Here is an 18545-nt window from a genome sequence, read left to right as displayed (position 1 = left end):
TAACTAAAATAAATAAATAAAATATTTATTTTATTCGCGATTACAAATAGCTGATTAGAATGTAGATGATTTTCACTTAAATTTCCCTTATTCTCTAGCAATAACATCATAAATCATTCATTTTAAATTTAATAAAAGTACCAATAATAAAAGTTTCCATGAAGAAATCTTTCCTACATTTCATAAATCTCGAACATATTTTATTACAAATTTCTTTTTATTGACATAATTTTAAAAATTTTGAAGTTTTTATATAGAATCTTATTCAACAATATTTAATATTTAAAAACATCACAAATGATTCTTTTAATAAATGGAATTTTCCAAACTACATTGAATGCATTAACATTGAAAGCATATCTGTATGTTTTGAATATTCAGAATCATTATATATAATTATAAGTAATATTTTTCAATTGCAAGACTGATGCTAATTACAAATTTATTATTATCAATATGAGTTTTTATAGAAAACAAAAATGATGGATTTTTTTTATTAAATATATTATAATCATTTAGAAAGTAATAATGATTTTAATGTGCCAAAATTAAAATATTTTTACATATAGATATATTAACATTTTGTATTTTATTAAATGATAAAATCCATTTAAACCATATTTAAAACGTTATTCTAGATAAAATCTAGTTCTAAAAAATTTAGAATCTAGTTTTCAAAGAATTTCTTATTAAATGTGCATTTGAAATATTAGAAAAAATGTAATATATTTGAATATAACAGCTAAGAGAAACGCAAATGTTTTAAGACATTATTTGTTTATATAACAGTTTATATAATTATAAATATTTTCAAAAATTATTTTAATAGATAAATTTTAATCAGACAAGAAGATTGCAATATCAATATAATGTTATAAACTATTTCTAATGATATAGTGCAATCTTAGAGCTCAATGACGTACGTATCATACACTGTTAAGAAGAAATATAAATAAATAAAATTTATATATTTAATTTATTTAATAATTTATTTAATTTATTTAATATATTTAATTATATAATTTAAATAAGTTCATTTCTTTATTAATATTTATCGATAAATACTCTGTTACGGTAATTTTTTTTTGTTTATATCTTATAAAACATTGTTTATATTATTAAAAATATTAATTTTTTTATTATCTATTTTAAATCATATAAAAAGAATAAAGTAATTGTGAAATAAAGATAATTTTTTACTTTACTTCGTTGAGCTTTGATCTTGATATATGTTCTTAAGGACGTCAATTTTTTTTTGTAATTTAATCAACTAATATTAATTTTTTACAGTTTTCAGAGAGAAATATTTGTAAAAAAGAAATTAGTTTAAAAAATTAGTTTATAAATTTGGACAGCGTTTAATAAAATCTAGATGAAGAAATATTCAATTTTTAAACAATTGGATGCTTTTTTTTAAAATAATAACTATATAATCCATAAATTAAAAAAATATATAATAAACGAATAAAATATCTTGAAAAAATTGTTGTACTTATAAATTCTTCTATAATATATAATATTTATATATTTTATACATATAATTATGTAAATTATATTGCAATATTTTGAACATAAATCATATCCTTTACTTCTCTATATATTCACTTTATAAAAATTTAATCTAAGTTCTCTAATTTATCTAAAAGTGATTTTATATATATATTATAAATAAAACCGTAAATGAATTTCGCATTTCCATAAAAAATCTAATCTAAAATCGCTTTTATTATATTTATAATAAATAAGTATCGTAAATATTCATTTTTAATTTTTAGAGATTTTAACAAATGCTTAGTATTGAATATACATAATGGTAAACATATTTTTGCAAATATTTCGAAAAATTAAAAGAATCTATCTATTATATATGTGGAAAAAAATTGTTCAGAAAGATATTTTTTCCTGTATCAAAAAATAAATATTTGATATTAAAAACACATTTTAAACATAAAATAATTAATATCTTTTTCCAGTTAAATAAATTGTGATGAAAATATTATACATATTTAATATATATTTTATATTGATATATATTTTTTTAAGATAATTGTTTAAGAAAATTTTTATAATTATGAAATATAGTTAAAAATATAAAAATATATTACGTAGAAAAAATTATCATTTAGAATTACATATTTTCAAAATTCGATCATAATCAAAGCTATATTTGATTATGATATATTGATCAAGAAGTTTTAGAATAATAATAATAATAAATAACAATCCATACTTTTAAAATTTTTATTTTTTTTATAATAATCAAAAAGCTGTTCTTTTTAAATTGAGTCTTTTTCTAAAGTGATTAGAAAATGATTTACAATTAATTACTACTATTATAGATATATTTGAAATGATTACTCTATCTCCATAGAAATATTCGATACATTTATTCAATACAGATTGTTTGGATTTGTTTGTCGAATATAATCAGTATATGAAACACTATCGTTATAACTCGACAAATCTATGTTCTGTAATTGAACAGTTATAAATATAAGTCAATTATAACGTAATTTTTTGTTAATAATTTTTTAACAAAATCAAAAAAAAAAATTTTGCAAAACAAAATGTTGTTTAAAATTGTTTCAAAAATTTGCAATAAAATATTTCTATATTTTTAGAATGCTCTATGAATTCATTTGATAGAAAGATTGATTTATGAATTTAGATTATTAAAGTAGATTGAATAAATATATATCTATTTATTATCTGATGATTAATTGAATTATAATTAAATAATTATTGATTAATTTATTCATCAAAAAATATTGAGCAAAAATATATTTAGTCACTATATAATATTAGCTTTAAGAATAACATTAAATCTATATTAATTTGTCCATAATAACAAATTAAAATTTTTTTTATGACGTCTAAATGGCCATTAATGGCCTCATGATTCTGTTCATTAAACAAATTGTAAATACAAATCAATATGGTGTCCTGTCAAATACGCTTCAAAATTACTGAATTTATATAGAAATAACATTTAAAGTAATTGAGTCCTAAATTTAAAATTAATATTTTTAAATTTTATTTATTAAAAACTATTGGAAGATATAAAAAAGTTAATAATTTTTTTATACATTATAGAATTATAATATGGTTCATTTAAATCTATTATTGTATACTACAATACTAAAAATTAATATTAGATTTGAAGATATAAATATTACTATTCCTATTATCATTAAATGTAATTCAATTCTTCTTTGGCAAATTTCTGCAGAAAATTCATATTATTTCTATAGATATTACGATGTTTGATTTTATATGTTTGATAAGTTGGCGAGTGTTACAATTTACAATTTGTTAAACCATCAAATTATTTTTATCGAAATTTTCAAAGTTTTTGCGTAATTTATAATGTTATTAATTTTATTGTTTTCTAATAATTTACAGTTTCAAGATGAGTAATTTCAATTCGTATAAGAGAAATATTTATTATTTAGTATAATGTATAATTTAAAAAATATAATTTAAAACATACAATAATAATAGACATTTTATACATGGATAATAGTAATAATATCAGTAGATATATATTTTCTTTTTTTTTTTTCCGAGGAAAAGAGAAAGCAATCATTTCGCGATAGTTGAAACATTTGATGCTTTATAAAATACAATAATGATTTATATAAAGTTAAATATAAAGTTTGCATTTATTTATTTAAAAAATTACTATTTAGGGAAAAAACTATTAAAATATAAAAATTTAATTAATCATAATATGATTAAGAGAAATGTGGAAGAAAAAATATATATAATCTTTAAAGAAAATTTTCATTCATTAATATTGATAAAAATATTAAAAAAGCAAAACTAAGGATTTAAATGTTATTGAGCATAATAAAAACACATTTTATTAAAATTTGTAAAACAGAATGACTTGATTCAAATAATATATTTTTTAATGACCAAAAAATATGTCTTTGATAAGAACAAAAATAATAGTCATTACAAAAATAATTATTTTTAATAAATATATTATATTAAAAAAAGAAAAATATTTATATATTTATATATTCATAAATATTTTTTATTATTAATATACGAGAACATTGTATCATGTTAAAATTTTATATATTTTGATATGTTAATGAAGATAAAATACAAACATATTTATTTAATTTCAAGATTCAAAATGGTATTACAAAGAATTTACATAAAAGCCTTATATACATACGTATTATATATTATACAAATGTAAATTATCATTGAAAAATAATAAGTGATATAATTAATAATAGTTGGAATATATGTAGATAATATATAAATAATGGTACATATAAATGATGATTTAAGAAATTTTTTGATTTTTTATTTAATATAAGCTAATGAGAAAGTTATTGTCTTGTATTTATTATTCTATGCATTTAATTACGTACCATGTAAGAAATAATTTATCTAATGGAATTAGATTAGATAAGGAATTATTACACTCAATTTCTATATATATTTCTCACAGAGTCCAAAAAGAAAATACTTAAAAATTTATAAAAAAAGAACAAAATAAAATGCTTTAATCATCTATGATGATGGTATTATCAAAGTACATAAAAAAATATATATAAATTACAATAATGAATAATATATGAAATGTACGCAATAATGAACATAATAATGAAATATATATATATATATATATATATATATATATATATATAATGATAATAAATATATATATATATAATGATAATGAATAATAAATAGTTTTAAATAGCAGTTTTTATATTTTAAATTTATTTTCAAAGCAAGCATTGAAAATAAATTTCAGACTACACAATTAATATTTGTTATCTTTTATTAGTCCATTTATTAAAAAATATTTATAAATTTTAAAATTTTCATTATAAATGTTTACAAATTTTATAAATGATTTCAAATTGATAATTTGATAAATGATTTCAAAATAAAAAAATTTTAATACATCCGTTCTCTAAATAGATTTTTAAAATTACCATTTTTAAAATGTCCATTTTTTCTGCATAACAAATTATATAGAATAGATTTATATAGAATTGAATGATGAATATGAATATAAATATGAAAAAAATTATATAATGAAATAAATGTTTTTTTTTAAATCCATTATTATTAGAATCAATACTCCAAAAATAATAAAAGAAATTAAAGATTAAAATTCAAAAAATAATGAAAAAAATAACAGAATTTTATGTTGATATTAAACAATTTTATTATTATTAATTTATTAAATTTTATTACTATTATTATTAATAAAAATATTTAGAAAATGTTGTTTAATGAAAAATGTTTATATCTATTATAATTTTTAATATCAAAAATGTTTTGAATGAGATTGAATATATACAGAAATTACAGAACAGATAGAACATATCAAATAAAATATAAAATGAAATTTCATAGAATTTTAGTTTTGAATAATAGATTTTTATTTTGTTAGAACTTAAAAGATAGAATTATTATAATTAAATATAAATAAATATAAATAAATTTTGCTATAAAATTAATACAATTGAAAATCTTAGAAAGAAAAATTAATTTTCAAAAACATTGCTAATGTTTTGAATTTTATATATTTATATATATATATTTAACTTATTTTATTTTAAAAATATTTTTCAATCATAATACAAATAAAAATAAAATTTAGAAATAGATTAAAAAGAGAATCAATAAGTGTAATTTCAAGAATTTAAAAATATTAATAAAATATATAAATATGTTACAATTACTTAATGATCTATATATTCTGTTTAATTTTTATATAAGAATACGAAAAATAAATAATATTTAAAAAAATTAATATTTTATATATTTCTCTTTCTTTCGAAGAAAATAATAATAGCAAACAAAATGATAGTAATAATAAATAATAATAAACAAAAATAATTATTAAAAAATAAATATGTAAATTATATATATTGTATATGTTATAGATTTTATATTTTTCATAATTTTGCAAAAATTTGTATTTGTTTATATTATCATTCATGTATTATCTATATATATTCACATATATTGTATAATAATTATTTATCATGTATTCATATATAATAAATTATCTATATTAAATTATCATACTATATATATCATACTATATTATTTGAGTGTTTTTATAATAAATATTTTTATATTAATTTTTATTATTATTATTATTATTATTATTATTATTATTATTATTATTATTTTTTACATATAAATATTATATATATTTTAGTTCATTTTCTACATAATAAAAAATTTTCATTTTCAAAATCACATTTTTGAAACATTTGCAAGTAATTTCACATTAATCTACAATCGCAGTCTTATAGTATTATGATCATTAAGCTTCAAATCAAGAATTGCATCAACAGACAATAGATAATATAATATCAATATTTTTCTTTATAAATTCGCAGAAGCAGAATTGATTTAATAGTAGAGAGAGTAGTTTAGGCAAATTACTCTATATATTTTTGGTTCTAAATTTTTCTAAGTCTATGAATATAACATTGATAGAAAAGATGATTTTTGCAACTATTTTAAAAAATATACTGTGAAAATTTGCTAAAATTGGATTTTTGTCAAAAAGCTAAAAAAATATATGCATGAAACCGATTTCTATTGTATATTATATTAAATCAAAAATTTTTCATGTTCATAAAAATTTTAAAAATTGTACAAAGTAGCCAAGAGAAAATCTAAAACTTTGAAATAATTGGAAGATTAACAGATTTTCTATATAAAATTATTAAATTATAAAAAATAAACAATGAAAATGATCAAATTAAAATGTAATAATATAATAAATATAATTAAAATATATTTTTAAAAAAAATTAAGTCAATTTATTTTTTAATAATTTTCACTAAAAGAGAAGTAAAATTTAGTAGTTTATTCTAGTTTAGTAGTTTTATTACTATTTTTTGTTATTTGACATTATAATTATAATTGACATTGTTTTATTATTATTTGTTGATAAAAAAATATTCTTTTTATAAATATAATTTAATCAAAATCAATATTATAATTAACACCGTTCGAAGAAAATAAATTGTTAATTTTATTTAATTTATTCAAATTAATTATATCAAATTAACATAAAACACACTATGTTAATCATTTAAATAAAGAAGTTGGTACTAAAATACCAAATTAATGATTTAAATAAAGAAGTTGGTAATAAGTATTGAAATATATAACTACTTATAGTTACAGCCATTTGTCGAATAGAACTCTAACCTATAGTGGAAAATGATTGTGCGTCGGTACGAATATTGTGTTGAGATAAAAAAGACAACAATAAAAAGTCATAATTCTGCGAGCAACGCGTAACTAAATTTAGAAATAATTTGAGAGATAACAAAATTTAAATCGTCATTATTTTAAAAAGAAATAGAATTATAATCAAAGTGATATTTCTTTTTACATTTCTTAATAATTACTTATTTTCACTTAATTTATTTTTTGATATTTTTGAAAACTTTCTCTTAAACAAAAAGATAAAAATAACTTTTTTTATTTAACATTATATAGGTATGATTTTTATAAAAATTATAATTAATCAAATACAATATACAATGTATATATAAAAATATTTGATAAATTGATAAATATTAATAGGATATATTAAAACAGAGAATTTAAAAATTATTTCACGATAGATATTGTCTTGGGTATGCTTAGTAATGTCATCCGAAAATAGTGTAGAATCTTTAGGAACATTACAATGGGATATAATGGAATTAGCCAATCATTTGCGTCAAGAACGCTTGTTTGTTACTTCAGAACAACAAAATTTACAAATACTCAATGAAAAGGTAAGTAATAATAAAAAAAGAAGATTAAAAATAAAGACAATATATGATGGTAAGAAAAAACTAACTATATTTTCTTTAGGTATTATATGCATCATCAAATTTGGCACAACAAGCATGGATTACAGCACAACAGAGAGTTAATCTCAATCAATTGATAATGTCTAAACCATATTGTACACCAGCATCTTGTTGTCAGAAAGCAAATATATTGGAAAATTCAAATTTTGTTGATGTATATAAATATTTGCGTTATCAGACGTGTTTATTATATGGGGAATTTTTAGGTGCTCTTAGAAAATCTCCAAAACTACTTGCAATGTGTTTAGTTGAAGGGGACAAATTATTACCAGATTCTGTGCAAACTGTAGTTCAATCATTAGCAGCAGGTTTATATGGTAGTTGTTTACTACCAGAAGATAAAATTTTGGTTTTAAAATTATTAAAGCATCTAATGTTACTACAAATTGTACCATCAGATAATCCTCGAAGATTACTTAGATATGGCACATGTGCTTTTTCTAGATTTTATTCAGTCTTTCATGAAAGTCTATTTTCAGCTAAGTTTTTTTTAACTGCTGCTTTACATAATCCTATTGTACAATTATTAATGGAAGATGAAATGTTTCTTGATATCGATCCAGATAAAGCACCTATAAGATTTCCTCCATCAGAGAGATTGAAGAAATTTGGCAAGGAAGGTACTGCTGAATATGAAACGAAGCTACAACGTTATAGACTCTGGACAGTTAATTCTCTATTCCACATTACACAAAAATTTATAATCAGTATACGAGAAAATATGCATTGTTTTCCAAGCAGTATATGCTGGCTAGTTAGACAAATGGCAGGATTTTTGGGGAAAAGTGGAAATGTTGATTCAAAAGAAGTACATGCAATGTGTACTGATTTAGTTTTTACATATTTTATATGTCCTGCAATAGTAAATCCAGAACCATATGGTATAACAGATGCACCTATTAGCTATGTTGCTCGATTCAATCTTATGCAAGTTGGACAAATTTTGCAAATGCTTTCTTTAATGAAATATCAGGCTGTTGACAGCAAAACATTTGATCTATATAAGAAATTCGATAAGGATTCTGTTTCTTCTATAATAGATGCAATGGTAGATGGTGCAACAGAAGATCTCGAAGACGAACCTAATATCATCGATAACAATAAACTTCGAGGCTTTTCTCGTTCCGCTGCTTTATTTACGGAAACAGAATTGAATACATTAATTATATTTTTGCAAACTATAGCTACAGAAGCTACGGTAGAAAATTCATTATCTGCTGCGTTTGATGCAAAGCAATTGATCGATATGCTTTCTCAATTACCTTCCGGTTCTTTAACTGCTAATAAATTAGCTAACAATATTTCTGTTGAAACTACTATCAAGAAAGGAGGTTTATTAGGAAAAGGTAATTATATTTAGACATTGGTTTCACTTTTTTTTTTTTTTAATTATTTCTTTTAATTACTTTTAAATTTTAGTTATTCAATTCAGAAAAAAAGAATCTATTTCAAGAGTATTTCATTCATGATGCATTAAGGAATATTTTGATATATTTCACTTGATATCTTAATAAGATTATCTCTCAAATGTATATGTAAATATATGTATAATGATTTTCATAGAATTTATTGGTCTTTTTGAAAAAAAGAAAAAATTTCCTTATATAATTCTTTGAATAAAAATTTTTATGTTCATTTTTATGCTAATTTTTAAGAAGATTTTATATTTTTATTACGAATCACAATTGATTTCATTATTATTCTTATATGTTTACGGTTCATTATTTGAATAATAAAAATAAACAAAAAAAATATTTAATTAAGGAAGAAACAATTAATGTTAATTTCTCTGATAGGAAAAGGTCGGGGAGTACGAGTATCGTCGTCATCATCATACTCATCCAATACAACTAATGATGGAGGAGATGAATTGAATGGTACTTCAACTCCTGAAGAAGAATCTATTGATAAAAATCCTCAAGATGTTCTTGTTATTCCTTTTGGACCAAATACAGGAGAATTTGTAGGTCTTTTGAGTGAACAAAAAGTATGTATTCTTTATTAATTGATATTTTTATAATTAATACATAACCAATACGAATTTCAATTATTTACTATGATATTTACTATAATATAACTATATTCTTTTTTTTTTTTAATATGACAGGTGTTATGCGCAGAACTTCAATGCAATATGGAAAATGGCCCTGTTAATTTGAATCTTTCAGATGACATATCTAATGTTCATGATAGACAAGAAAACTGTGGGGTTGAACGTACAGAAAGTCAAGAAAAAAAGACAAGATTTTCGTTGTCTCATGATGAAGGTATTGAAATATTAAAATTTTTTGATTTTTCAAAAATCAACTATTAAATTAAATTAAAATGAATAGAATACAATAATTGTTTACAATAAAAAAATTAATGAAATATATTGAATATAATTTATTTAAATTATATTATGTTTTTTTTTTTTAAATAATTTATTTGTAATTTTTATTCATACTCATATGAAAGATTTGAATTAATTGAAAGATTATTTGTTCAAAAAGAAAAAAATTAATTTATAAATGAAAAAAGATTTATATTTTATAGAAGATAATTATTAATATTAAATTCTATTAGTTTTATTTGAAGGTTTTATTGGAAATACTTCAGATAATTTAGAAGCTGTATCAGAAGCTGCTTCAAATCACAGTGTTGCTTCTTCACTTGAGTTGGAAACAGAGGATCAAAATGATAATCTTTCAGATATGGTATCTGCTAGTGTATCGGGACGAGGAACACCTAATATATCAGGTTCTGTTAAACTTTATTAAGATAGAAGATAAATAATAATAAATATATTTATTTGATATTTGAATCTATTTAATGATCTAATTAAAATGAATCTAATTGTAGGTCGTGATACTCCATCATCTCAAATTACTGAAGGGGATGAAGGACGAACAACAGGCGAAACTCGACAGTTAGATTTACCTCCATCGAATATCCCTACCAAACAAAGTCGGTCCGAAATAGATGATAAGTTTTGTAAATTTGAAATAAAAAAATTGATCGAAGGTATTTTGAAAAACAAAAAAAAAATAATTTTTTATATATATATTCTAGCGTTTATGTGTATATTTTTAGGAGATGAAACAGTTTCAATGGTATCTGATACCTGGTCAACAGATGTTTTGGCTTCAGATAGTGAAATAATCGAACAACAAGAAAAAATATTATATCCCAGTTCCGAACAAACTCCTTCAGTTTTACCAACAACTTCGGAATCAGTACCACAAGCTGTATTAGATGTTAGCGAAACTGCATCTGAAGCATGGAGTACTGATGTATTAGCTAGTGATTCTGAGAGATTAACAGAAGTTGATACAGATGATACAGCTAGTGTTGCAAGGTATATTTTATAATAAAATATTTTACAGATTAAAAATTGAAAAAATTGGAAAAATATAAGATATAAAGCGAAAAATATTGGAAAATATTTATGATTCGTTATTATTGTTATATTTTAGATCTGATGACACTGCAAGATCTGAAATTGAAGTTGAACCTCGTAGCGAAGCTGAAACAACTGAAAAAACATTAGCACAGACGTTACCTCGTAAGAACTGTTAATAATTTCAATGCATCTTATTATTCAACATTTTTATTTTTTTACTCAGTTATTAATATTATATTTTCTTCATCTTTAGAAAATGTTATAACGACTGAATGTATATCAACAACAAATCTTCAGTCAATGTCGATAAATCAGGAAAATATACAATTTTCTACAACTATTCTTTCAACGTCTCTTTCATCATCTTCTTTGAATGTAACTGGACAAAATATAAGCAGATCTGATTATCAAACAACCATATGTCAACAAGAATATATTGATAAAAATGCTAACAGCATTGCGGACAATGCGGCAGAATACGATAAATCATGTGAAGATAGATTAGTTCATCTCATAGATAAATTGCATATAGAAAATGGAAAAGATCAGATAGAACAACAAGCTTCTTCTACACATAATCGCATTACTGTAGCAGCTGTGACTCCAACTTTATTATTAGCTAATCATATCTCACCATCCATATTGTCAAGCACAGAAAAATCGCACAATGTCATAGTAAAACCAGAGGTTTGTGTTTTATAAATATTTATTATTATTTTTTTGCTATTTAATACTATTAATTATTATATTATGCTATTTAATATATGAATAATATTATTATTCTATTATTATTTTTTTTCATAATTTTTATTATTATTGTTATCATTGTTATATTTCTTTTTTTTATATATTTACATGGTTTTATACAACACTTATTTAATTTTTAGATAGCTTAATAGATTGATGAACAACAATGAGCGGCTGATACTGAATCATTTATAATCTATGATATTATATACTTCAGAAATAGTTTCTTTACCAAAATTATTATAAAATATTTTATTATATTATTATTACATATATTATACACACACATACACATATATATATTTTATATTATTATATATTATCATTATTAGATTATTAACAAAAATTAAGTAAAAACAAAAATTAATATATATTATTTGATATACAGTTAAAATATTCGAAAAAAAAAAAATACTTAAAAAAATAATGAATTTTAATGATTCAGAATCGGTCATCGAAAGGTTAATAGTTACGATATAATTAATTTTCAAAGCGTGTTTTAGTCGCAGGAACTAGAATGTAGCTTAGTCAGTTCTATTGAAGAGACTGTTAATGAAAATGGTCCGGATGGCGCTGTTGGATTAAGTACTGGTAGTTTAGCATCAAGCAGTAGTTCAGGTTCTGAAACACGAATAAAAAATACAAATTCGGAATTACCACTATCAATGGGAACATCAGAAAATTGCGATATGACGAATGATTGTTCAAAACCAACTATATCCAGTGGAGCAATACCAAAAAGTATCAGTTTCGATATGACTGCAGAACGCGGAGACAAGGAATTGTTGGATGATGATCAGAAAAATAAAAGAAGTTTTTTTGGAAAATTGAAAATGTCGTTACGAAATCGACGAGGTAAAACAATTCGTGGCACTGACGATATTAGTAGATGTTATGATCGAGAAACTATGGGGGATAATATTGACGTAGGACGACATAGATTACGTAGAATAATGTCGGAAGATGTATCATCTACTAGTAATGCGAGTTGTGGTAAATATTATTTTCTTTGACAGTTTATATTACAATTGCTATAAAAAAACTAAACTAAAATCAAAACAAAAAAAGAAATAATAAAAAAACAATGATAAGAAGATAATTTAAAAACTTTCTAGATAGTACGGATGATATTTTAGCTAAATATAGAAGGAAACCAAGTGCAGCAAGTGATACAGCATCAGTGGAAAGCAATCAATCTCGTACAAAAGAATCAACTGAGGATGAAAGACTTCTTATAGATCCGAATAACATTGAAATCTCCTATGCATTTTCTGATGCAAAAAGAAAATTACGAATGGTACTTAGTACAGCTGATCTTCAACATATTCCTTGGAATGCTACATCTGAGGTATTAAATCCTAATTGTATCGAATATTTTATATATTTATATATTATATATCATTTTATAAATATGATTTAATATTAATAAAAAAAATATTTAAAAATAATTTATTTGTTGCAGCGTAATTATTGGTCACAAAAAGAAAATGAATTAGTTGCTTTCTTACAATTGCAATTAGCAGAAGCTATTAATTTACAAGACAGAGCATTAATAGCACATCTTCATGAAACATTACGTTGTATTAGATTGTTTAATGATGATGGGTGTAGAAAATTATTCAAATCATTGCGAGAAGATTATCAAAAACGATCACCTTATATTGCATACTTAATCAGATGTCGACAAGGATTACTTTCTACATTGGCTCATTTGGATAGGTATAAATATAATATAATATAAATATAAATATAAATATTGATCTTATAAAAATTTATCCTATACACTAGATCCTATATATCTTGTATGTATACAGAATGACTTAAATCGATCATTTTAAAATTATTGATGGTATTAAAAAATATATAATTATGTATAAGAAAACAAAGTTGATTTTCATTAAATTTTTATATAATTAGTTAATATTAGTTAATTTTATATAATTAGTTAATAACTTATTTGAATTACATTATATGTCTTCTAAAATCATTCATTTTATTTAATTTCATTTGTTTGAAATATTTTTTCGTATCATTAATTTGAAAATATAGAAAATTGTTTTAAAAATAAAACATTCTAAATATATTTAATTATATAAAATATTTTTTATTATAATAAAATAATATTAATGTGATGATAATTTTATGCAATTTTAGATTGTGCATTAGAGTAAAATGTGATCGTGATGCTATTAATAATCATCTTGTATCTGTTTGTGTAAGAGTTTTTTTGGAAAAGAAAGAATCGCTTTTACTACGTTTTTGTGATGAATTTAAAAAATTGACATTGGCAGATGAGAAACAAGATTTAGTTGATAGTTTCTTAAGTAAACTTCATGCAAAAATGGACAATGATCCAATTTGGCAATGTTAGTAAATTTATAATTATATTAATATAAAATATTTCTATATTTTATTATAAAATATTAAAATATGATAATTAACCATAAACGATTAATCACGCTGATATAGGTGCGTGCGAAAATCAATTAAACTTGGCAAGAGCTGTAGTTGAAAGAACTGTGATGGCACGTGTTTACCATAACGCACTTTATCCAAATGGAGACGGTGATATTTATAGGGACCAATTACTTCACGATCACATTAAAAAACTTGCCAAAGTTGTAACACCGAATCACAAGGATTTACGAATCCCTAAAATATATCATTATGAATGTCCTTGGCCATGGGCTCAAGCAGAATTAGCTGTGATATCAGCATATAAAACACCTAGAGATAAACTACAATGTGTTTTTCGTTGTGCAACCACCATTATGAATTTACTTTCAATGGCAACTGAAAGAGGAGTACCCGCAGCTGATGATCTAATTCCTGTACTAGTCTATGTTATCATTAAAGTAAGTGTTTTATTTTTGTTTTTCAATGTATATATACAAAGTGTTAATATATTCATAAAATATTTTTTAGAAACATCAATTTTAGAATTAAAATATGAAAAAAATTTGGTGTATAAAAATATTATTAAGTTAAATTAAGTTATAAATAATTTAAATTTACATGAAATGAAGCAAAACTAAAGTGAGATAGTTTTATCTTTATCTCCAAACATTTCCAAAGACAAATATATTAATATTCTATATATAGATTATTAGTAATATAATTATGACATATTTATATATGTTTGTAATAATTTTTCCAATTAAATTTTTAGACTAATCCGCCGTCCTTACTTTCAACTATTCAATATGTGGATAGTTTTTATGGAAATCGATTAGGAGGAGAAGAACAATATTGGTGGACGCAATTTTGTTCTGCAATTGAATTTATAAAGACTATGGATTAAATCGTATTAGTTATAAGATATCGCTGGAATATGTAGAAATAGTGTATTATATTTTTCATTGTCGCTATCATAATTTTTCAATAATTTTCGTTATTACAATTCTTTTAATGAGATTGTTATTCTCGTCCTTTTCAGTATCTTTATTATTATCATGATCAGTACTTTGATATTATTAATATCAATACCATACTATCATTACTATTTTCTATCTTGTCACTTTTGTTAAAATTATGCTCCTATTACTATTATTCTATGCTATTATTCTTATTGTAATTGAAATATCTATAATATTTTAGTTATTTTTACTGCTCTTATTATTACTAGCCATTTTTATTGTAATTTGATTGATTTTAAATAGCAAATATTAACACTCTTATTTATATTATTATTATTATTATTTTATTGTTGTTATGTTGTTATCATTAACATTGATAATATTACACTATAATATTATTGTACATTGTGATCATTATTAGTATTACTGTTATTATTATTTTTAATTTTATTGTTTTCAATCGTATTAGAGCATTATTAACAATTACTTCTATAGTAAAGAGCATAAATGAATCAATATTCAACGAAAAATTTTAAATTATTATAATTTCTTTAAAAAAAAATTATACTGTAATCAACTTGAAGTTGAATTTAAAGAATGACAACTCTATTTTCACAGTTCTTCTTTCATTTTTTTTAAAGATGTTTGTGTATCAAGAAAACAAAGTTACTTTTTTTTTCTCAAAAATTTGAAAAATTCAATTGGCTATCGATCACAGATATCGAAAATTTTTTTTTGTAATTGAATAGATGTAAGGATTGAAATTTTTCCTTTATAATTCATACAAATTTTCATAATTTTTTTTTCTTTAGATTGTTGAACTTTAAATATCAAGATTTTATTAAATATCAAGACAAGAAATTTAAAAAATATTAAACTTTTATCATTTTTAATATTCATAATTCAATAATTTAACAAAAAAAAAAAGAAATCACATAGTAAAGTTTTTGAATAATGTTATAAAGGAAAGATTTCAATTTTCAATTTTTCAGATTTTATAATTGATTGAATTTTTTAAATTTTTAAGAAAAAAAAATATCTTTGCTTTTCTATTTGTTATATGATATAAAAACATGTTTGAAGAAAATGAATAATAGAAAAAAAAAAAAAAACAAGTAGAAATTTCAGACTTTAAAATAAATCTAGACTGATTATTGTACAATTTTTTTTTTTATGAAATTATAGTAATTTAAAATATCGTCTAGTTTTCATAGAATACCATTCATTCATATTCTTTACTATACATTGAATATAGCATATAAAAATAGTATATATGAATATCTTTTTAAAGACTTTTTAAAAAATCACATTTGATACAATAAAAAAAATCACATTATTCAATCACTTTTTAAAAAAATATATTTGTTTATTTTTTAACAAATACTATGAGATAAATATCTTATATAATAAAAATAAAATTATTGTATTAAAAATTTTTATTTTAATCAATACACACATTTGTATAGAAAAGGAAAATAATTTAGAAAATTAAAGTGTTTTTAAATGATTTTAAAATTAATTAATGATTTCTAAATAAGTGAGTGTAAAAAGTATTTTTACAATAATTAATTTCAACAAAGACATTGTAAAATTTCATTTATAACATTCATTTATAAAATTTCAACAAATAAATAATATGTACATATTCTCAAAAGTCTATAGAATAATTTAAAAAAAATTATAATACCTATGTTTTAAAAATACTAACAAATTAAATTTAGATAATAGTGAAGATGTTTAATAAATATTCATACAATAATATTTCATTAAATATATGATAAATATTATAAATAAAATATAAAAAAAATATAAAATTTGTTTAAAATGTCACATAGAATGCATGGGATTATTTAAAATTATGAATTATGAAAATAAGAAAATAAAAAAATAAAAAATGTGGAAAATACAATGATTTTATCATTTTTTCATTAATTAAAAACAATTTAAAATAATTGCAATAAAAGTTATCGAAAAGTAAAAATAATTTGGACATTAATAGATTTAATTATTATATGTTAATTTTTTTATTAGTATAATGATAAGATAGAATGCAAAACAGTGATGAAAAAAAAATCAAAATTATTTCAGCTGTATTTCATGTTTTTTGTATCTTATTGATGAAATAAAAAGAATAAAATTCATAAGATCTTATTTGTATTTGTATGATCTTATCTTGAGATTCATAAAAGAGAAATATTATCAGATCAGAATCTTATATCTTTACATATAAATATTATAATTGAAACATAAAAAACAAAATTTATTTAAAATATCATATGTACAACATATGAAACATTTATAATTACGAATTAAAAATAAAAAAAGAAAAATATATCGAAAATAATATAAGCATTCTTAAAATTTGTAGTTATCTGAAAAAAAAGGATTTAAATGAATTAAATAGATTTTAAAATATAGAGATTTATCTTCAGATAAAAATATTATGATCAGCTATGAATATCCATTGATAGCTTATTCTGGATGGATGTCTACAAAATTTCTGAAATAATAAAAAATAGATTAGGAGAAAACAAAATATAAACAAAAAAATTAAAATAAATTATTATAAATTTATAAAATGTTTAAAATATAATAATACTCATATAATGATTTCCCTTTATATATACATCAATATTTGAAATTATATAAAGTAGAATATAACAGACTCATTTAATAAATTAGATTATTAATACTTATATGATACTTATATATATATATATTTTATTATACCAATAAGTTTTTATTTCAACATTTATATTCATAGAATAATGGAAATGTTAAGATAATTTATGAATAAATAAGAAATATATATATTTTAATAAATAAATAAATAATATATTTTTAATATAATATTATAAATATTATAATATTATTTTAAAAATTATAATATAGCATTACCAATAATAAGAAGCTAAAATTCACTGTTTAAGTTATCTACAATTATAACTGTATATATTTAGGTAATATAGCAAATTTTAAGAACTGCTTGATTGATTCACACATCGATATAATATTATTAAAGGATTTTGAATAATACTAGAACTTTTGATTAAAGAAATTGAAATATCCAATGACTTCCGAGACGGATCAAAAAATCAATATATAGCTGAACCACTAATTGATATGTAAACGTTTCTATAATAGAAAAGAAAGATATTGGGCAACAGTAGGATAGAAATCTGAAAATTGCAAAAC

The 18545-nt window shown here is 20.7% G+C and overlaps 1 protein-coding gene across 1 annotated transcript; it reads left to right on the top strand.

The window, feature by feature from the left end:
* Positions 1-7181: 7181 nt before the first annotated feature.
* On the top strand, positions 7182-17491 carry Gapvd1 (GTPase activating protein and VPS9 domains 1). The gene is made up of 15 exons (XM_086915448.1): positions 7182-7787; positions 7867-9211; positions 9662-9852; positions 9973-10132; positions 10431-10604; positions 10707-10868; positions 10938-11202; positions 11321-11409; positions 11501-11934; positions 12498-12987; positions 13110-13342; positions 13457-13713; positions 14149-14360; positions 14464-14849; positions 15164-17491. Exons 1-15 carry the CDS (start codon positions 7656-7658, stop codon positions 15293-15295), a joined length of 4662 nt encoding a protein of 1553 aa, XP_086771574.1. The 5' UTR covers positions 7182-7655; the 3' UTR covers positions 15296-17491.
* Positions 17492-18545: the final 1054 nt, after the last annotated feature.

Source organism: Apis florea, unplaced genomic scaffold, assembly GCF_048593485.1.
Source record: "Apis florea isolate Af1SG1 unplaced genomic scaffold, ASM4859348v1 contig_3785_pilon, whole genome shotgun sequence".
NCBI lineage: Eukaryota > Metazoa > Arthropoda > Insecta > Hymenoptera > Apidae > Apis > Apis florea.
The sequence above is the reverse complement of the archived record's forward strand: the minus strand, read 5'-3'. Positions and strand labels throughout refer to the sequence as shown.

What these genes read in the sequence shown, in the direction of transcription:
- Gapvd1 (XM_086915448.1), top strand. Translation starts at nt 7,656, where the DNA reads ATGTCATCCGAAAATAGTGTAGAATCTTTAGGAACATTACAATGGGAT. An exon ending in AGGAGGTTTATTAGGAAAAG is followed by an intron (nt 9,212 to 9,661) that starts GTAATTATATTT and finishes TTTCTCTGATAG; the next exon opens with GAAAAGGTCGGGGAGTACGA. An exon ending in ATGTCATAGTAAAACCAGAG is followed by an intron (nt 11,935 to 12,497) that starts GTTTGTGTTTTA and finishes AGCGTGTTTTAG; the next exon opens with TCGCAGGAACTAGAATGTAG.